At 47.9% G+C, this 19,131-nt stretch overlaps 9 protein-coding genes across 15 annotated transcripts; 4 read left to right on the plus strand and 5 right to left on the minus strand.

Moving 5' to 3' along the window:
* Nucleotides 1-203: 203 nt before the first annotated feature.
* On the minus strand, nucleotides 204-3,436 carry LOC6495239 (WD repeat-containing protein 43). The gene is made up of 6 exons (XM_001958747.4): nucleotides 3,088-3,436; nucleotides 2,017-3,032; nucleotides 1,825-1,953; nucleotides 1,612-1,761; nucleotides 504-601; nucleotides 204-435 (listed from the first exon to the last, which is right to left on the minus strand). The coding sequence occupies exons 1-6, from the start codon at nucleotides 3,391-3,393 to the stop codon at nucleotides 260-262; spliced, it is 1,875 nt and encodes a 624-aa protein (XP_001958783.1). The 5' UTR covers nucleotides 3,394-3,436; the 3' UTR covers nucleotides 204-259.
* LOC6495411 lies at nucleotides 610-1,823 on the plus strand. The gene has a single exon (XM_001958748.4). The coding sequence runs from the start codon at nucleotides 690-692 to the stop codon at nucleotides 1,569-1,571; it is 882 nt and encodes a 293-aa protein (XP_001958784.1). The 5' UTR covers nucleotides 610-689; the 3' UTR covers nucleotides 1,572-1,823.
* Nucleotides 3,437-3,825: 389 nt separating the features above from the next.
* On the plus strand, nucleotides 3,826-6,006 carry LOC6495412 (T-complex protein 1 subunit theta). The gene is made up of 3 exons (XM_001958749.4): nucleotides 3,826-3,983; nucleotides 4,164-5,194; nucleotides 5,253-6,006. Exons 1-3 carry the CDS (start codon nucleotides 3,924-3,926, stop codon nucleotides 5,800-5,802), a joined length of 1,641 nt encoding a protein of 546 aa, XP_001958785.1. The 5' UTR covers nucleotides 3,826-3,923; the 3' UTR covers nucleotides 5,803-6,006.
* A 1,754-nt stretch (nucleotides 6,007-7,760) lies between these two features.
* On the minus strand, nucleotides 7,761-9,677 carry LOC6495238 (guanine nucleotide-binding protein subunit gamma-1). 5 transcript variants are annotated; one of them, XM_001958750.4, is made up of 2 exons: nucleotides 9,525-9,662; nucleotides 7,761-8,610 (listed from the first exon to the last, which is right to left on the minus strand). In XM_001958750.4, the coding sequence occupies exon 2, from the start codon at nucleotides 8,588-8,590 to the stop codon at nucleotides 8,378-8,380; it is 213 nt and encodes a 70-aa protein (XP_001958786.1). In that variant the 5' UTR covers nucleotides 8,591-8,610; nucleotides 9,525-9,662; the 3' UTR covers nucleotides 7,761-8,377. The 5 variants fall into 5 exon arrangements, 4 of the variants coding, with proteins under 4 accessions (XP_001958786.1, XP_014763204.1, XP_032306943.1 ...); XM_014907718.3 differs by having other exon boundaries at nucleotides 7,761-8,797; nucleotides 9,525-9,655; XM_032451052.2 differs by having other exon boundaries at nucleotides 9,604-9,641.
* Nucleotides 9,678-9,740: 63 nt separating this feature from the next.
* Nucleotides 9,741-10,519, plus strand: LOC6495413 (MRG/MORF4L-binding protein). The gene is made up of 2 exons (XM_001958751.4): nucleotides 9,741-10,193; nucleotides 10,251-10,519. The coding sequence occupies exons 1-2, from the start codon at nucleotides 9,764-9,766 to the stop codon at nucleotides 10,433-10,435; spliced, it is 615 nt and encodes a 204-aa protein (XP_001958787.1). The 5' UTR covers nucleotides 9,741-9,763; the 3' UTR covers nucleotides 10,436-10,519.
* LOC6495237 lies at nucleotides 10,470-10,850 on the minus strand. The gene has a single exon (XM_001958752.4). It carries the CDS (start codon nucleotides 10,742-10,744, stop codon nucleotides 10,508-10,510), a length of 237 nt encoding a protein of 78 aa, XP_001958788.1. The 5' UTR covers nucleotides 10,745-10,850; the 3' UTR covers nucleotides 10,470-10,507.
* A 10-nt stretch (nucleotides 10,851-10,860) lies between these two features.
* Nucleotides 10,861-12,401, plus strand: LOC6495414. The gene is made up of 2 exons (XM_001958753.4): nucleotides 10,861-11,736; nucleotides 11,795-12,401. The coding sequence occupies exons 1-2, from the start codon at nucleotides 10,983-10,985 to the stop codon at nucleotides 12,322-12,324; spliced, it is 1,284 nt and encodes a 427-aa protein (XP_001958789.1). The 5' UTR covers nucleotides 10,861-10,982; the 3' UTR covers nucleotides 12,325-12,401.
* LOC6495236 (protein transport protein Sec31A) lies at nucleotides 12,317-17,415 on the minus strand. 3 transcript variants are annotated; one of them, XM_032451051.2, is made up of 12 exons: nucleotides 17,266-17,415; nucleotides 16,864-17,079; nucleotides 15,838-16,801; nucleotides 15,532-15,775; nucleotides 15,367-15,473; nucleotides 15,165-15,221; nucleotides 14,955-15,057; nucleotides 13,475-14,892; nucleotides 13,309-13,419; nucleotides 12,914-13,249; nucleotides 12,783-12,854; nucleotides 12,317-12,725 (listed from the first exon to the last, which is right to left on the minus strand). In XM_032451051.2, exons 2-12 carry the CDS (start codon nucleotides 17,058-17,060, stop codon nucleotides 12,537-12,539), a joined length of 3,798 nt encoding a protein of 1,265 aa, XP_032306942.1. In that variant the 5' UTR covers nucleotides 17,061-17,079; nucleotides 17,266-17,415; the 3' UTR covers nucleotides 12,317-12,536. The 3 variants fall into 3 exon arrangements, with proteins under 3 accessions (XP_032306942.1, XP_014763202.1, XP_001958790.1); XM_014907716.3 differs by lacking the exon at nucleotides 15,165-15,221 and having other exon boundaries at nucleotides 14,955-15,054; XM_001958754.4 differs by lacking the exon at nucleotides 15,165-15,221.
* A 207-nt stretch (nucleotides 17,416-17,622) lies between these two features.
* LOC6495235 (dynactin subunit 2) lies at nucleotides 17,623-19,115 on the minus strand. The gene is made up of 3 exons (XM_001958755.4): nucleotides 18,948-19,115; nucleotides 17,950-18,871; nucleotides 17,623-17,888 (listed from the first exon to the last, which is right to left on the minus strand). Exons 1-3 carry the CDS (start codon nucleotides 18,981-18,983, stop codon nucleotides 17,704-17,706), a joined length of 1,143 nt encoding a protein of 380 aa, XP_001958791.1. The 5' UTR covers nucleotides 18,984-19,115; the 3' UTR covers nucleotides 17,623-17,703.
* Nucleotides 19,116-19,131: the final 16 nt, after the last annotated feature.

Below are 19,131 nucleotides of genomic sequence, written 5' to 3' on the forward strand. Positions count from 1 at the left end.
CTTACGTATACTCAACCCCACAACCTAATCCTGGCACACTTCTGGCACACACTGTTATCTTAATGTATTTACGTTTGCTTTGCGGAAACAAATCTCAAATGTCGGAATTAGACCAATAATTGGCTCCCTCTTCGTTGTTGCACGTAGTTAAAAAAAGAAAAGATAATAAAAATTACCGGAATTCAGTGTAGAAAACCATCGTGTGTTTTGAAAAATAAGTGTAGTTTTAATTTTTGATTTTAATTTACAGCCGGGAAGGCTACTCTTCCATGGATTCATCAGAGTCTGTCTCCGGATTGCCGTCATCGGTGGCCAGGTCGTCGTCCGCCTCGACGTCTTGCTCCGACACACTAGCCGGACTCACTTGCTGATCCTCCAGATCGCTCCAGTTGTTCTCCGTCAGCAGGTCATCGTCCACGGTCTCTTCGAGGTCATCTGCAAAGACAATGGGAGGGGGGTCAATGGGTTGGTGTTAACCATGGAAGTGCCACCTCCAAACTCACCTGGTTCGTCGTCCACAATCAGGGCCTTGCTGTCGTTCAAGTGGTTGTCGGCATTCCGCTTCATCTGACTGATAATCAGGTTGACTCGTCCCGAAATTCTGAAAAGCAATTTTTATTGAAAATCTGATCTAAACACATATCCTCAAACACAACAAAAAAAACGGAAACAAAATTAAGCTGTAAAAAATGGATCTGTTGTGCAACGATGGCCCCAAGTACACCGATCCCACCTATTTCGATGCTAAACCCGACTCCAAGGCCACCGCCGGCAGCAACCCGATTCCCATCACAAACATACCCAGCCTCACCAAGGACTTGGCGCTCTGCAACAAGCCCCTCTGCGACGATGCGGACATGCAGTGCATCATCGATCTGATCAACGCCACCGTCTGCGAGGCAGTGACCATCATCGAGTCCGATCCGAGAGGTCTCTTCTGCTACAAGATGCCGGGGAAGGTATTCTCCGGAGTCAGTATTTCGTCTGGCTTTCCATCCGTCGTGGTGATCGGAGCGCCGGATGATGAGGGCCAGGATCCATCCACCGCGCACCGAACCCCGCACGCAGGTGGGAATTCCGAATCCAGTGGCCTGGTGCGAAATTTACTGACCATCGGTAACTTCGACTATGCCAATGCCATTTCCGATATCCGGGACTTTATCAGCCGATGGGAACTGTCGCCGGACACCAAGTGCGTGGTGATAAGCAACCCCAACAACCATGTGGTACCAGTTAAGGGGACTATCTACTTCGTCGATGCCCACTTCTCCCGGCCGACACCCCGCTGCCCAAATCCCCTGGCCGTGGCCAAGGTGCGGTTCATTGTCACCGTCTCGAAACTGATGCTGCCCTGCTATCCGGTGATGGTCACCTATCGTTTCGAAGGCTACAACACCCTGTACTATGCCGTGGGCGAACGGTCGCTCAACTCGTTTACTTTCCAGCGATTCTACATCGATACCATCTTGCACACCAAACTGAGTTTCTTTGCGGCGATCGCCGAGTGCCGGCATGGCACTCTGGAGAACCCCAAGGATAACGTCAAGACCAAAAAGCAGGAACACTGCTAGTTCCATTTTCTGTTGCATTCCCCTGTTTCTGTTAACTCACTGTAGTGCTTCGGAGAGGCAGTGCATGCGCTGCTCTGCCACGCCCAGACAAACGCCCAGCTTCTCTCGCAGCGCTTCCTTGTCCTCCGACATGAGGACACTTGTGTGGGTGGAGGCGAGCACTTTCAGCCACCGCAGGGCAGAGCTTACACTGAAAAAGACAAAAGAGTCATTTTAATGTTTGTTGAATAAAGTTTCGGGGATTCCCACTCACCTGGCATGCTTTCCTTGCAGCAGAATCGAGAGCTCATTGACCAAAGGACTCACATACTCCAGCGGTAGTCGGTCCAGCGTCAACTGTATCGTCTCCACATCATTCGTGCTCAGGACGGCCTTTATCATCCTAGAAATGAGAGAGTTTTCATGAATCTTTGGAAGATTTTCCTCTAGATCCTTTGATCCTTACGCCTGGTCCTTGCTGTGGAGTGCCTGCATCAGCAGCTGTGTCTTGCTTTGGGTCTGCAACTTGCCACCGCTCAGCTTGGTGGACTGGATCTGCAGGTGTTGCAGCCGCGCCTCCATGGGCACCTCGTTCTGCACCTTCTTCTGGGAGATCGGCAGGGCGCTGTTGTACTCTACGTTCTTCTGGCTGACAATAGGCTTCTGAACTTTGGTGGCTTCCTGGAAACCCAACTGATCCTTTCCCTTCTTTTTCGCATACAGTTTCTTTGGATCGGCTCGCACAATGACGTTCAGTTTCTCGCCGTAGTTGGGGGTGAAGCGCTCGAACTGCAACTGCTGGCGGCTGCCGTAGCCGAAGAGGATTTCGTGGGAACGGTTGGAATCGGTCACAAAGTGAGCTGCCACTGCCAGAATGGGTTCCACGGTCTCCGTGCCATCAGAAACAATTTGGAGGGACACTTTTGGCTTAACAAACTTCTCGGCAGATAAACTGTTGACATTAAGCAGGTAAATGTGTATATTGCCATTGCGAGTCACACTGGCCACCCTCAGCTGGCCATCTTCGCGCACTTCACTGGCCAAGCAGTACGCCAGATCCTCCATGAGGAGCGTACAAGCGGACGCTTTGCTCTTGCCCCGCTTCTCCACTTTCCAGAAGCAAATCACTCGCTCCATCTTGGCTGTCGTCAACACTAACTCGGAACTATCCCCACACACGACATGGCTGATTGTGTTTATTTCTCCAGAGTGTCCGGTGAAGGTCTCCACCAGCTCCTTCGTCTTCACGTCAAAGACCTTCAGCTGACGCGATCCGACAGCCAGGGTGCGACTCTTTGGAAGGTAGGCGATGTTCTGTGGCTTTTCAGGACCCACCTGCCAGTCGCCGAGGCAGCGCCCCTCCGACAGCGACCAGACAAGGGCCCGACAGTCGACACCGACTGTGTACAAGTGATCCGCATTGTCGTAGGCAATGGAGGTGATAGGTCCATCGTGGTTGTCGCCACTCAGTGTGCGTTCAATCTGCAAGAGGAAGCCCATGAAGATGAGGGATTCATGACACAAACCCACCACTTACCTTGCCCTCAGCCAACGAGTATATGACCACGACTCCTTTGAGTGTTCCCAGTGCTATGTAGAGCTTAACGTCTGTCGCCTCCTGGCTCTGGAGGCTCTTACGAGACTTCTTCAAGCGGGGAGCTGAGAGAGAAACCCACGTGAGGGCCGTACATGGCCCGGAGACCTGCAGGTTTGGCGTGAACTCTTGCTTCAGCGTATTCGTCTCGGTGTTCCATATCCGCAGGACGCCCAGCTCGTCCACCGAGGCAAACAATTGGCCACCATTGGGCGAGAATCCCAACACGTGCTTCTTGCCCAGCGACATTGTTTTGTATGAGTCTGCTTGTTGCGGCAGAGGGGGATTCCATGCGATACCTATCGATGGTCACCACTTGTTGTTGTTGTTGAGGGTTTTTATTTACTTTTTTTTATGATTTGATAATTAATAAACAATTAATAGAAAATTAACTAACTGAGGAAGTTAGTTTTAATTATTAGAGAAATAGTTTTTATTAATAAATGCATTTAGAAGCAAAAACATAATAAGGTCACCCACTAAAACATCGATAAGGTTTGTTGACATTTTGATTGTGTTTTTTATTTGAAGTTTATTTTAAGATATCTAAGAAATATATATATATTTTTGATATAAATTTTAAATATTTATTTATACTTACATTAATTTAAAAAACAAAAACTACTGTCGTCACGGATAAAAACATCGATAGCTGATAAACTAAACCTATCGATTGCCCGCGTCCAGAATGTTCGCAGCTGTCAAAGTGAATTGAGGTTATAAACTCTAGCTGGAATCTACCGACTGCTTCGCCGTGAATTTGAAATCTGTGCACAAAAATGGCTCTATCCGTTCCAAAAGCACCCGGAGTAGCGCAGATGCTCAAGGATGGCGCCCGGGTAAGTGCAACAAAGAGGAACCAAGACCTTGAAGTCCTTTAAAACACCGGTTTCATTGAAATTCGGCTTAAAATAAAAACATGCCGTCCGGGGGAGTCTCGTGATTAGTCATCCCGATGATTCTTCGCCGCGCACATGAACGAAAAATGAGTAATTTTTCAATTTTTATGGCATCCTTAGATGTACAGTGGGCTCGAGGAAGCCGTCTACCGCAACATCAGCGCCTGCAAGGAGTTTGCACAGACCATGCGTTCCGCCTATGGCCCGAACGGCATGAACAAGATGATCATCAATCACATCGAGAAGCAGTTTGTGACCAGCGATGCCGGCACCATCATGCGTGAGCTGGATGTGGAGCACCCGGCCGCCAAGCTGATCGTTATGGCCAGCCAGATGCAGGACGCCGAGGTGGGAGACGGCACCAACTTTGTCGTGGTACTGGCCGGTGCCCTGCTGGAGTCCGCCGAGGAACTGCTCCGCTTGGGCATCACCACAGCCGAAATCGCTGATGGCTACGAGAAGGCGCTCGAGAAGTCTCTGGAAATCCTTCCGACCCTGGTTAGTCACAAAATCGAGGACTACCGCAACGTGGACAAGGTGAAGGAGGTTCTGCGCACCGCCATCATGTCCAAGCAGTACGGTCAGGAGGATTTCCTCAACGACCTGGTGAGCCAGGCCTGTGTCTCCATTCTGCCAAATGAGGGCACCTTCAACGTGGACAACATCCGCATTTGCAAGATCCTGGGCAGCGGTCTGGGCAAGTCCGAGGTGGTCCGCGGCATGGTCTTTAAGCGATTCGTTGAGGGCGATGTTACCTACGCCGAGAAGGCCAAGATTGTCATCTTCTCGTGCCCCGTGGACATCATTCAGACCGAGACCAAGGGCACCGTCCTGATCAAGTCGGCCGACGAGCTCCTGAACTTCTCCTCGGGCGAGGAGGGCCTTCTGGAGTCCCAGATCAAGGCTATCGCCGATGCCGGAGTCAAGGTGGTGGTGGCCGGCGGCAAGGTCGGTGACATGGCCCTGCATTTCCTCAACAAATACGGACTGATGGCTGTGCGTCTCAACTCCAAGTTCGATCTGCGCCGCCTGAGCCGTTCTGTGAACGCCACAGTCCTGCCGCGCATCACCACGCCCAGCCAGGAGGAATTGGGCTACTGCGACAAGGTCTGCATCGAGGAGCTGGGCGACACCACCATTGTGGCTTTCAGGTGGGTTCAACGGAACTTCTAACATAGTAATCAGTACTTACCTACCATTCCCTTCCAGAAATGAGGGCAAGGACTCTCGCATCGCTACCGTGGTGATTCGCGGTGCCACCGACAACTTCATGGACGATATTGAGCGTGCCCTGGACGATGGAGTGAACAACTTCAAGTGCCTGACCCGCGATGGTCGCTACCTGCCTGGTGCCGGCGCCACCGAGATCGAATTGGCCACCCAGTTGTCCGCCTATGCCGATACCCTGCCGGGTCTGGAGCAGTATGCCGTGCGCAAGTTCGCCAATGCCCTGGAGGTGTTCCCCAAGGCCCTCGCTGAGAACTCTGGCGTCAACGGCACCGAGATCGTCAACCAGCTGTACCTGGCTCACAATTCGGAGAGTGGCAAGACCATTGGCTTCGACATCGAGTCCGAGAAGGCCAGCACCATTGACACCACCAAGGCGAAGCTCTTCGACCTGTACCAGGCCAAGTTCTGGGGTCTCAAATACGCCGTTGGCGCCGCCACCACCATCCTGAAGGTGGACCAGATCATCATGGCCAAGCGGGCTGGTGGTCCTAAGCCGCGACAGGCTGCTGGCAGCGATGACGAGAGTTAAGCGTCTCCACTGTGATGCCTACTGCTTAATATAACTAGTTCTTCTTCTCCCACAAAAGAGGGCTTTGTATTTTTCACAAATGAGTCCCCCCCACGCCTCCCATGGAAATTATAAATTTCATTTAACCTCTCACCCACACTCATCATCCACTTACACACATGCACAGTTTCTTGTATTAATAAACTTAACTTACGAAAACTGAAATAAGATTTATTTTTCCTCTCTTAAAAAGATTTCAAATAAAACAAGGAGAGATTGTTTTTTTTCGCACCGAACCCGGTGCCTTCGCTAGATAACTGATCTAAGTTATCGCCTTTTATTTTTGGAATTTAAGCAAACGATTATTCATTTTGAGTACAATACATATTTCAAATGCTTATTCGCAGATACAATTGAATAATATTTGTGGGACTCGTCCCCGTCTCTCGCAAAAGATTTGTATTTAATTTGTTATTGAATTTCAATTTGAATTTGAATAAAACGTGTTAAAGTGTCGAGTACGTGTGTGCTTCTGGTGTTTTTGAATTCTGTCATTTATCCAATATAATAGTTTTACATTTTTTATTATCTCATCTGATGTTCAGTGGGAAGAGAGCGAGTGATCCGTGCTCCATTGGATGACTCGCCTGTTCCCAATTGCAATCAATACCCAGTTGGGAATGGTCAACGAAAATAAAATTATCCATCTTAGAAGCTTCCGTTAAATTCGAAAACTATCCATTATTTTTTTTTCGGAATATTTAAGCAGAAATCGATGGGTTTTCCAAATCATCTGCAGTTTTGATTTGTAATTAAACCCGTTTCGGCGGAATGGGCGGCTTTGGGCCACATTTTGCTGTTTGCTCACGACAGCAAACTGAAGTTCAAAACCATTTTCAGAACTTTTCGAAAATCGAAAGAAGAAAAAAAATGCTCTTTTTTTTTGGCAAAAATGTGTGATTCTTTTAGTAAACTCTGCTTGAATTTTGCTTCAATTACGAACTAAAGTTATCGCCAATTCCGCGTTACTAATTAAATGCAATTACTGGAAGAACCGATCCATTAAATTATAATTTTTTATTCATTTTTTTTAAATTAATTTTTAAGCAAGATGTATATATGCATGTACGTACGATGATGTTTGATGGCAATCTCATCTGTAGGATAATAATCTTTACTTTTCATTCCAATACCATTCAAATAATCCCTTCGCCATGTTAGATTGTATAAAAATATCTTTCCTCTGGGGTGTATTACGTTTCTTTCATGCCAATTTCAAATAGTTTATATAGCTCTCAACATAATTTTTGGATGAATATTCGAGGTGGGAATGTGGAGTAAGGATGTGTGATATAAGATATAAGATGTCTATAAGAGTGGGGAAAAAATCACACATTCTTTTCGTCATTTTTTTTTTTTACTAAACTGTTGGAACTGACAATTTTCGGATTCTACGGAGGTTTTCCTAGCTGTTCAAAATAGAAAAAAATAATAATAAAAAAACAAAACCATTTTGACTTAAAAAATAATTGGTTTCGAAAGAACTTTTTGAATTATTTTAGTCTATATATCGGCATGAGTATGCCATAGTGGAATCAAAATGGAGAAACTACGCTAAGGAGATAAATATTTGATTATTCATTTCGATTTCTTTGGTATTATATGTTCTGCGTTGCGTTACTGCAACAATTTCGTAAATAGTAGTATATTTCGACTAAGAAAAACGTGATAATAAACGCACTAAATATTGCGATAAGTTCAACTAGTTGTTTGTGGGTAGCATTGCTGCTTCTTGTTTTGTTAAAGCTTTTAAAGTAATTCTTTAATAATATATATTTTTGCGTATATATTTGTATTTTTAGTGTTTTTTCTTCAAAATACATACATTTTTCAACTCAATTTGTTCATCATCATCATCATCATCATGCTCTAGAGCATCAATACAATAGATACTTCTCGAAATAAGAAGGCAAAATATATGTATTTTCGGTTGAGTTTTACGTTTATTGAAAAATTTGTATTGTTGGATTACGTTGATATTTATTTATTTTTTTTGTATATATATTTTCTGTGAGAATCGGTTTATACTTCGGTTTAGGTATTAGTAGTTGGATGCTATAGTCAGCGCATTAATTGTCGTTATAGTTGGGATATTCGTGTACATTAACAACAGCTTTTTGTCTAATCTGAAGGGCAATAACTCTGATATCTTTGGGTCAAAAAATGCTAAAATATTTGGGGTTTTTTTTTTTGCGGATTTTGTTGTTGTGGTTGGTTGGAACCTCTATGCGAACATGTCATGGTGAACATGAATGGTACACATTGATATATCTCGTTATATATATATATATATTTCCTCGCAATCGGAATTAAAATTGTAACTATATTGCTTATGACAATCGTAGTTATTGTTGCTTTTACACAAAGATATATTGATCCAGGTGGTGTTGACTGGTACTTGCTGTACCCTGTCGTACTTCTTAATCCATCTCGCTAAACTAAAACATAATCTAACATCCGCCGGTGCTCCTTCATCCTCCATCTTTATCGTCTCCAGTTCCATCTTCACCGAACGGATCCACCTTCCAGCACCATCTTAAAGTACGGTGCATGATGACTTCTCGCGGAAGGGATTAACCTTCTGGCTGGTGAATCCAGTCAGCAGGTAGTCCTCCTGCTCGTGCTCCGTGATGTACTTCATCATTTTAGCGCAAGACTCGGACACGGTCTGGCGCTCAATGGCCGCCTCGCGTCGCAGCTGCTCCACGACGACGCGCTGCTGCTGCAGGGATGATGACATTACGTCCATGATGGCTGTCTCGGATAGGCCTATGGTTGAAAAGTTTCTCAGTGATACTGATACTGTAAAATGCAATTACGGAATGGTGTTGTGGTGGGTGTGTGGTGTGATTTTTTTTTTTGGTTTTTTATTTTTGGTTGTATGATCGAACCGATCAAAACGCAAGTGCTCTGAATGTTTTCGAGGGGATGGTGGATGGATGGTCTTAATGGCAGGCTGGAAATAACAAAAGAGCATTGCGCCGGGCAATGGTTTAGATTACTGTTTGTCTAGAAAGGAGTGTTTCCCACATGGATACAACATCGAACAGGCGACAGCGACACAATGCTAGAAAGGTGATACAAGGTGTTTCAAAAGGAAGTTTCATATAAATATATTTTATAAATAAACATGTCCTCTAAGTAGTTCTCCTCCTCCCCCAACTTCATGGAACTTCATTTTGAGACACCTTGTACTCAGAATGCTAGTTGAAGGCAGAAATAGTTGAAAGGATTTTAAGATTAGTGATTAGAGTGATTAGAAAGTTAGGACAGCTGCTGGTGGACACCGATGAGTCACGCTTACACACATTATTCAGTTAAATCGATCGAATTGCTGATTAATATTCCAGGCTAACTGGAAACCTTGACACTTTGCAGAACACCAACGAACAAGTGCAAGGTTATTGACTATTCGCAGGGCGGACAGATGCGGTGGACACTTTTTCCCGACACATGGACGGCTGTAGGCCATTACTTAGTACATACATATGCCTAATATATTATATATAGTGAGGCAAATGCTGTTTGGAAACACCCAGATGTATAAATTTTAGGAAAAACACACACATTGATGCAGAGGTGTGCATGTGGTCGACAGATTTTGGAAAGATTACAGAGACAGCGTAGGAGGATAAGGACATACAACACACAACAAATATCGGACACTACAGGGTTTTATTTACCAGTTCCACTATATAGTTTTTAATTCTCGAACTAAGGCAGAAATCGGGCTAACGTTGACGAATAAAAATAGATACACACCCAAAATTAGGGACGTGCCTGGATGCGATAGTCGGCGGCAGACTATCGTTTGCTGGTGGTGGCATGTGCGCGCGCCACAACTCCCACCACTAACGCCGTGTGTTTTGGTAAAAAATTATTCCGCCGGCCCGCCTCAGGTTTCTTTTACAACGGCTACAAAATGATGGCCAAGGATAAGGGTCTGGCCGTGGCTGGGGCGGTGGCCCCTTTACCGGCTACCGTGGATCTGGAGTGGTCCGCCGAAGAGGAGGTGCATCTGTTCCACGCGATGGAGGGACTGCGACCTGTGGGCATCAACAAACACTTTTACATGTCTTGCATTGCCCAGCGGTTCTCCAAGGCCCTCAACCGTGAAGTGCCCAGCGATATGATTTGGCGGCACCTAGAAACCATGTACAAGTTAAAGGAACTCGACCACCTCGAGTCCCTGCCCTTTCCCAACGAGGAGCGCGAGTTCTGCCTACCAGAGCAGGATTATGGCTCTCTGCAGACCAAAAAGACGTCTGTGGAGGTAAACACAGCCGTGGAGGCAACTCCGGCTCCACCAGGAGATGCGAACAGCACTGCAACCGCCGACAGCAATGGAAAAGGTATGTCATTTTCGTTTTGTCATTATCAGAGTTTGAAAATATCAATTTTCTTTGTAGCTCCCGTTACCAAAGCACCGATTCCTGCAAACAGCACAAAGGATACCGAAAAGAAGGCATCTAGCAAACCTGCAGAACTACCTAAGCGCCCGGCCAAACGGACTCGTGGCTCCATGTCGAACGAATCTATCAGTCCCTCAACCACACCCCCGCCAGTGCAGAGTAACAAACGCCGTCGCATCTAGAAACTCTACTCGAATGAACAGCTGTTATGACAAGTCTTAGTTAACTAGCTTTACTGTACATAAAAAAACGATTTATTCTTCGAACTCGTTGTTGGAATCTTCATTTGAGCCGTCCTCCTCGCCAGCCGTGACACCTTCGGTGGCCTGCATGTTGTCCAGCAAGGATTTCAGGAGACGTCGGTTTAGGTGATCTGTCTGCGTTAGTTCCCTGACTTGCTGTTGTGGTGTATCTGTGTCCGCGGGCGCCGTAGTATTTGCAGCTGGTGTGGGATTCGAGGCCATGGCTTTGATGTTCTCCAGTAAAGGCATATTTTTCTGTTTAAAATCCAAGAACGTTCTTTTTCGTGTTTTTCTTTTCGTATGACACAGCTTTTTTGTGCTTTACAGCACTGTTTTTTTTTTTTTGTTGTTTTGCAGCACTAAAAATGAGCGAAAACAAAGGTTGCCGGACTTTTTAATCTATCGCATACTCTACCCAGCTCCAATCAGAACGATTCTCCCGCTCGAATTTAAGTTATCCCTGAAATAAACACAGGATATAGTTCCAATGTTTGCGCCCGAAACGGAAGATATGCTGCCGCGATCGGCACCCAGACCCAGTGCGGCAGTGCCGATGGGCCACAGCGATGGCATCATCCGGCCAACCGTGCCGGAGGTGTCGATTTTGTTTGGACAGCCGCCGCAGGATCAGCAGAACTTACCCCAGCAGCCCACTAATGAGCCGACGCCTCGATCCGCACCCACCTTTGCCTCTTGGAAGAAACAGATGCTACCTCGGGTCAATTTCTCACCCGTCTTGGCCACTGAATTGGGCCCGAGGCCCACCACAAGCCCTGCTCATAGCAATCCAGCTACGTCCTCCAAGGAGTATGTCATAATTCCCAGAGATCGTGGCTACGGGGACGATTCTCCATCGAGTGCCAAGTCCTTGCCCAGTAACACGGGGCCAGTTTATGCCGAGGCCAAGAAGCAGTTCCATCAACCCAGGCGCTTGTCCAGCGGCTCCACTTCCGATGTCCTCACCATTTGTGCAGGTACACAGACGGATCTTCCCAATCCCTCGCCTCCCCGGACCTTGCTTCCTTCAGTTGTGTACTCGGACATCGACATTAGCAATTTGGCGCATAAGAGCGACCTCGCATCAATGGTTTCTCTGCTGGAATCCTTGCGTCAGGAGCAGCAGCAGCTGAGACGCCTCTGCGAGAAGATGCTAGAGGAGCAGCATCGAACAAAGGCCGAAAACATATCGAATCCCACCAGAACTACTGCCACTCAGTGTAATATATTAACCGCCAGTAGCGGTAGGTCTTATCCTTTTCTTTAAAGCTTTAAAAATTAAATACCTGAAACTTTTTCTAGAAAAACGATCATCCCCGATCATACAGGACTACATAGTCTTGGATGAGGAGGAGGAACCCTTACCACAACCTGTCCGGCAGGCTCGAATTATTCCCCACTTCCAATCGCCACGACCCACCCCGCCAATGGCCCAATCCACGGGTTACCGAGCCAATACGCCGCAGGCCAAACGGATTCCTCAGCTCGCCAAGCCAAACACTGAGAAGAGCATGGTCATGAATGAGTTGGCGCTAAAGTACCTGCGACAGCCAGTGGACGAACTGATGAAGGATATGCGCATCGGGGCCTCACCGAAGTCCCCGAATCCCGAACCTCTGCGTCCCATCGACAACTTCACGCACTCCCACAGCCCAAATGACCTATCCAATGCATCGTACAAGTACCTTAAGAAGTACCGCCTGCTTCCTGAGGAGCAACTGGACTATGCTGCTCGCGACCAGGTCGGTCCTCAATCCCCAGTTACGGCTTCGTCATCGCCTCAGATTCAACTCGATCTGGAGAACATTAGAAACCAACCGAAGCTGCTGTAAAAAGTGTTTATTTTTTTTTGTTATTTATGGATTTGTGTAATTCCTATTTAAGTGGAAATATATTTCAATACACGGAATAACGTTTCGACATTCGTTTGGCAAATCGGCCGATACACTAACAAAGGAAACCACACACTTTGTTTACAAAAAGAAACACAATAGACATTCATATTAGAAGACACAGTAAGAATAGGGTTTTAGTGAGCTTTCATTTAGCGCAGGACCAACTGCAGTTCGGATGCGGATTGCAGGAGAACCTTCAGGCCTTGCATGAAGCCCGCACACTGCGCAAAGTCCGTGCCAAATGCGATGCGTGTGTGGATCTCCAGTGCGTTCGCATAGTCCGATATTTGAATGTACTGTATAATCTGGTTCAGATATTGCACCGTTGTGGGTGTCAGCTGCAAAAAAACACCATAAATATGTGTATAACAATGCTATTATTGTTCTTATCTCACCTTTCCGTCTCTTAGGCAGTCGTAGAGATTTTCCAACCGCTTAACCACATCCACAAACTTGCGTTTAGTGCGCTATTCAAAGGATATTTTAATTAAAAATAATTCTTTATATTTTTCGATTAAAGACTTACCGGATCATTCGTTGCACTCAGGCATCGGTTCTTCAGCTCCTCCAGCACTGTCTGCAAGTAGATGTACTCCTCGGGTAGTGGCGGCTTCTCCTTGGGTGGCTCCGGCTGTCGCTGCTGTTGAATGGGAGCCGGCTGCTCGGTGTAGCCTACGGTTTGTTGGCCTCCTTGCCAGTTCTGTTGCAGAGGTGCTCCTTGATTTGGTATCCCCGGCTGGTGGACATTAAGTGGCTGCTGTTGAGGCTGGAGGTACGACTGCTGCTGCTGCTGATGGGGGTTGTTGTTAAAGGCAGCTGGGTTGTAGTAGGCATTCGGGGCTCCTCCAGGTGGTGGCGGATTCTAAAAAAAAGGAATTACATTAATAAACTTGTTTATGAGTAGCAGTTGCCACACTTTACCTGATATTGGGAGGGATCTATGTATCCGTTCTGATTTTGATTGGGGTCGACTGGAAACAGCGGATGCAAGATGGGAGCAGCAGTTGGCTCTACCACTGGCTTCGGTTTTGGCTGAAAGACAATACATATTCAGAATATTTTTTTCTTTTCCTATATTTCCACTCACCGCACGAGAGGATTTGAGGGCTGGAGGATCGTTCCAACCCGGTGGTGGAGTGGGATTGCGCTGCACATTCTGAATAACCGGTGGCGCAGCTTGGGGCGGCAGCGTCTCAATGGGATTCACGCCCGGCAAAAAGGCGTTCTGCTGAGCTCCCATGAAAGGCGAGGGGTTGTAGGGTTGAGCGGGCGCCATAGGATTGGTGTTGAAGGCATTGCTGTTGTACGTGGGCACGGCAGAAGGTTGAGGAAGAGTGGGCCCAGCGGCTGGGGCGCCGGTGAAGGGAACGGCAGATGGCCCAGGGGCCGGAACTGGATTGTATGGCATGCCATAGGAGCTTGTGGGGGCCGCAACTGACGGGTCCAGAACGTACTTGGAGCGCGCATGAAGGCCAGATCCGCCAGTGAGCGCTGGCCCGCTTGATGGCGGAGGACCACTCGAGGAGCTGGCATTGCTTAGCGGGCGCGGTGGATGTTGCAGAGGCTCTGGCTTGGCCGGCTGTGGGTTGAAAATTTGCGGCGGTGGTTGGGCCACCGGATATGTTGGTGGTGCCGGGGGAGCCGGAGCTGGCCAGCTGGGCTGGGCATACTGGTTGGTTGGTTGGCCATAGGGCAGAGGAACCGCTGGTTGCGGCTGGGAGAACGAGCCGCGAAGTCGCTGTTGTGGGTAGCCTTGAGGAGCGCCAGCTGGAGCTGCCTGGGGTTGAGCGTAGTCCAGGTTCACCGCGTTATTGATGCGGTCTCGCAGGCTCTGCAGGACATCGTTTTCGCTGACAGCGCCTCCACCCAAGGTGGTAATATACTGCAGGGCAGCAGTAAGGGCTCCTTGGGAGGCCAGAAGGCCACCGTATTCCGTTAGGAAACCGGCAAAGCGGCCTGCCAGGTCCACAGCCACGCCTTGCTGCTCCAGGGACTTGGACATGAGCATAACGAGTTCAGCCAGATCCTGCAGCTCGGTGGTGCTTGGCTTATAGCCCTGGTTCTTCTGCTCCAGCCGCTTCAGCTGGTACCAGGCGCTCACCAGCTTGTCGAGACTGCCAGCACAGATATAACAAAGCATAGCGTTGCGGGTATACTCCGCACTGGTGGCGCATTCGTCCAGCAAGCGATCGCCCAGGCGCTCGCAAATGTCCGCTGCCTTGCGCTCGCTGTGCCTGAGAGCGGCGGCCAGCGCCTCCTTCCACGAGTCCACGGTGCAGCGATTCACAAAATCTAGCCAGTCTCGGCTCACCAGAGCGGAGATCACGTGCGACAACTCGCTCTTCTGCTGCATCAGGTAACGGGTCTGGGTGCGGTTAAGGATTTCTATTCCGGCTGTTGAGGCTATAATCAAGGCCTCTGGAATGCGATTGGCTTCCAGACAAAGTTCCACAGCAGCCTCCACATTACCCGTAAGAATGGCCTCCGAAATCAGGCTATCAGTGTCTGTAAAAGGATGGAATAATCCCATTTAGATACATTTAGATATTGTTAGAAGATAGGCTTACGTTCTCCACTAGGAATCTTGAACTGTGGCCTTGGAGGTGCAGCAAAGTCATTCTGATTCTGTGAGTCGATTGCATTTCCATCAAACTTGTTCTCTTGCGTCTGCTGTTGAGGATAAAAAATATAATTAGTCCCAAGAATCATTAAGTTTAATATTATTTTATGAATTTAATTTCCAAATTAGATTATGAGTTTAGCATCTTAGCTCTTACCGAATTATCGGTGCTATAATTAGTACTCTGATCGCACTCGACCTCCGAAGAGTCGCTCTACAGCAAAGGCATAGCATGCATGGAGTGCGTTATCGAATAGAAATATACAGAGCAAGATGAGCATACGTGGTGGCTGATAGTGCTCGCAATGTTTTAGAGCATGTTTTTAGGGCTGATAAGAGTCCATCTGCCGAGTACTTACATGGGTGAGGGTCGAGATGCGGGTCGTGAGTGTGTCCACATCCGAGTTCGGGTCGGTTTCCTTGATAAACTTGCTGAACTTGGTGTCGATATCATCTTTGTTGTATCCTAAAGGAAAGTACTACTTGTAGTGCTTGAAAGAGATAATGGAATAGAATGATCTTACCCAGAAGGTTGAGCATCTCCTCCTTGGGATTCAGATCAAAGTTCGCCTTGATAAAGTACCAGACGTAGCGACCGTGCTGATCTGCAGTCTCATCTGCCCGCTGCCGGCAGTACTCGGAATAGTTGGCCTCAGCCAGCGATCGCTCCAGGGCATTGGCACGTTCCACCAGGCCGGATTCAGTTGTCAGCTGCTGGACTTTGACGGTCTTGGAGGTGTTATCGAAGCTGACCAGCTTTCCACCAAACTGAAATAGCAAACAAGATCCATTAGAGTAATTAAATTCAATCGGATATGCTACTATCTTACTCCGAATGCGACTCCGCAGGGACGTTTCATCCATTTTGGAGCACGCGTCAGGTCATGGTAGACCACTTGCGTTGCTTGCTGGGGGATTGGCTCCTGGGCGAACTGGTCCATGCCCGGGAAAGAGTCGGCAATCTTGTTGGCCGTCTGGACCAGGTGGTGGGTGCCGCCGTGCAGGGAATAGATGGACACAGCGCCCTCCAGGCTGGCACTGGCTATTAGTGCCGGGTTCCTTGGACAGAACTGCACGTCCGAGTACCAGGAGGCTGTAGTGGCGACTTCGGATAGAATCTCTCCTTCGGGAATCTTGGTGTTGGGGTTCCAGCAGTAGATACGGTTGTCCTTGCCGCACGAAACCATCAGATCTGTGTCCTGCAGACACCACGACATGCCCAGCACGCCGCGCTCGTGGATCTGATACGTTTTAGCGGGCGCTGTAGCGTACCGCAAGTCCCACAACTGCACCACCGGCGCCTGGTCGTCCTCTGAAGCCAGCCACACCTGTGTCGCCGCTTCCGGATGCCACTCAATGGCATGCCAACGAACGCGTGACTGTGTATCTGAGAGTTTGATGATCTGCTGGCTCTTTCGAAGATCCCAAATGACACAACGGGTGCTGAACACGGAGGCCAGGATGTGTTGCACCTGCCGGTTCCAGGCCACATTCTTCACATCCTCCAGCGGCTGGGTCTTGGCTCCAGGGTTCATGTGCGTGGCCGGGTTGTTGAGATCCCAGATGTAGATCTCCGATTCGGAGGCACAGGAAGCCAGCAGGTTGTTTTGGAACGGGTTAAAGTCCAGCCCACTAACCGCGCCCGTGTGCTTGTCCTGACGGGCCAGCAGAGGTTCCTCATTTCCTGCCAGGAGTTTCGCGGCCGAGTATATGTTGATCTGGCCAGCTTCGCAGCCGCCCACGATAAGACCGCTGGGGTGTGGACCCACCGGGCTCCAAATGAGCTTCTGAAACCTGCAATAAAAGCCGGTTAATTTTGAAAAACTCGCTTTTGGGTATCCTCCAGAAACACCTACTTGTACTGACTGGCTATGCTGGCCTTCAGCTCCAGATCGTAGGTGGCATCGCTAAAGTTGGGCGAGTACACCTCCAGGGTAGCATTGGCATTGGAATCAAACTGTTGGGCGGCGGTTCCGGCAGCCAGGAGGATCTGCTGTTGCTGTGCCGGCGACCAGGCGATGTTCACCGTCTTCTGCAGTTCCTTTATCTTCATCTTGAATTCGCCGCTCGAGCTGCAAGTGTAATTAAATATGAAATATGTTGCAACGATGTTTTCGGTGCATAAAACGAAATTGTGTCACGTCCAATTGGATCGCGCCCCGTCATCACTTTTCTCACTGGCTTCCCCCTGCTTATGTGGCCCAGTTCCTTGTCGTAACTCTTTAATTACGCTGCCTTTCGGCGTTTGAGCAACTTACACACTGTTGTAAAGGAAATCTACACTTCTTTGCGGTGAAACAACACGGTTTTGTGCATAAGTTTAACCGAAAACCTTAATATTTTTAAGAACCGCAGGGCTAGGTGCTGACAGTACAACAAGAACTGGTTGTGAACCTGATTGCGAACCAACCAACAGAATTTTTCCCCTACCACAAAGTACCATCTCTAAGTAAGTGTCATCTCTAATATACCAGGGCTGAAACGGCACCAAATTCAAATAATTCCAAAAATAGTCTCCTTTTCAGTTTCATTTTTTTTTATTAAAGGGTTTATTCAAAATAATTCAATCTTTAATCATAATTCCCTTTATATAAGTCATTATTATACAAGTATTATACTTTTTAAAAAAGATCGAATGTAATTAGCATTATAGTTTTATAAATATTTGCTATATAATACGTTTGCTGTAATTTCACTTATTTAGCAGAAGAAATAGCTGCAACACGCTGTTCCACTTTAGCCACCTTGCTGTTAATGGTCTCCAGATTCTGAGCAAATGTCTCCTGGACGGAGTGCAACAGTTCCTTGTTGTTTACCAGACTAGTAGTAATAGTTCCCTGTTTTTGTTCGATCTCAGCTATTATCTTCGCAAAGTTGTTTGCTGCGGGATATTGGATGTTTAAAATAATGTAGAAAATAAAGTAACATCAAGATATACTTACCATATTTATGGAGAGCCTCCAGGGCTTGCATGCGCTCGATGACGTGGGGCAGAATCTCAACTACGGGTTCAGTTCGCTTGGCGATGTCGTAAAGTTCAGTAATCTTTTGGTCGCGCTTAGCGTCCTGAGCACTTCCGCTCGACTTCTCGGCTATGGCATCCATTTTACCAGCCAGAGAAGTAAGGCGTTGCTCGATAGTGTCCAGCTTGTCCGGCTGCAATAGAGCAGCTTTAGTGCTGAGCTGGCGAACAGCTTCTAGCACGTTACTGGTGTTGGTAGCTGCGGTGAGTCGGCTGAGCTTGTCAGGCTGGGCCCCGACCACCTTTTCCAGCTGCGACAGCCGTTGCTCAAGGCTGGCCACACGGGCAGTGGCTGCCAGATCAGTTCCAGGAGTGGGAATAGCCGTAAGTACGCCAGATTGCTTGAACTCCTCCACTTGGCCGATGAGGGCCTTCACCTGCTTGCTGTTCGGTGCCTGTTCTTTGCCAAGAACCTGCTCGAGCTTCAAGGTCTCCAAAACCTTCTTGGCAGTGCTAATAACCGTGGCCACAGCGTCGTAGGACTGCTTCTCCTCGTCGGCTATCTTGCGGTCCACCTGCAGAGCAGCCACTTCGTTCAGCAGCTCGTTCATCTCGATCTGCAAGCGCTGACACTTTTGCACTGGAGTCTCCTTCTCCCCCAAGCCTACCAGCTCGTAGTCGCCGGATCCTCGGGCGTCATAACCCCGGCACACCCGGCGACCAATGCGGTCCGTAAAGTCGACACTTCCCTCAAGGGTTGCGCCACTAAAACGCTTATGGGCGGCGCTCGTCGATATGTGCAGCCGCTCAATAGCCTCGTTCTCCGGTTCTTCCTCGTAGTAGTCGGATGTATCGGGCTCGGGATCATCAGGAGTTTCGTACACATCTGGCTGGTCATAAGCCTAGGTGGAAAATAATAGACATTTTGGCAAAAATGAAAGCTTTCACGTCATGGCTTTTGTCCCGATATCCACTTACAATTCCCGGCAGATTTTGGAACTTGGGATCGGCCATTATTGTGGGCACGTCGACAGCGATGTCCTAGATCCTTGGGAAACGAAATAATTGCTTTATTTTTGTGCAAAATCTTATTTTGCAAAATCCAATCTGATGTCATAAAAAGTGTTACCACTTATAAACAGCTACAAGAAATACCCTAACG

This window comes from Drosophila ananassae, chromosome 3L (assembly GCF_017639315.1).
Source record: "Drosophila ananassae strain 14024-0371.13 chromosome 3L, ASM1763931v2, whole genome shotgun sequence".
In the NCBI taxonomy this organism is placed as follows: domain Eukaryota; kingdom Metazoa; phylum Arthropoda; class Insecta; order Diptera; family Drosophilidae; genus Drosophila; species Drosophila ananassae.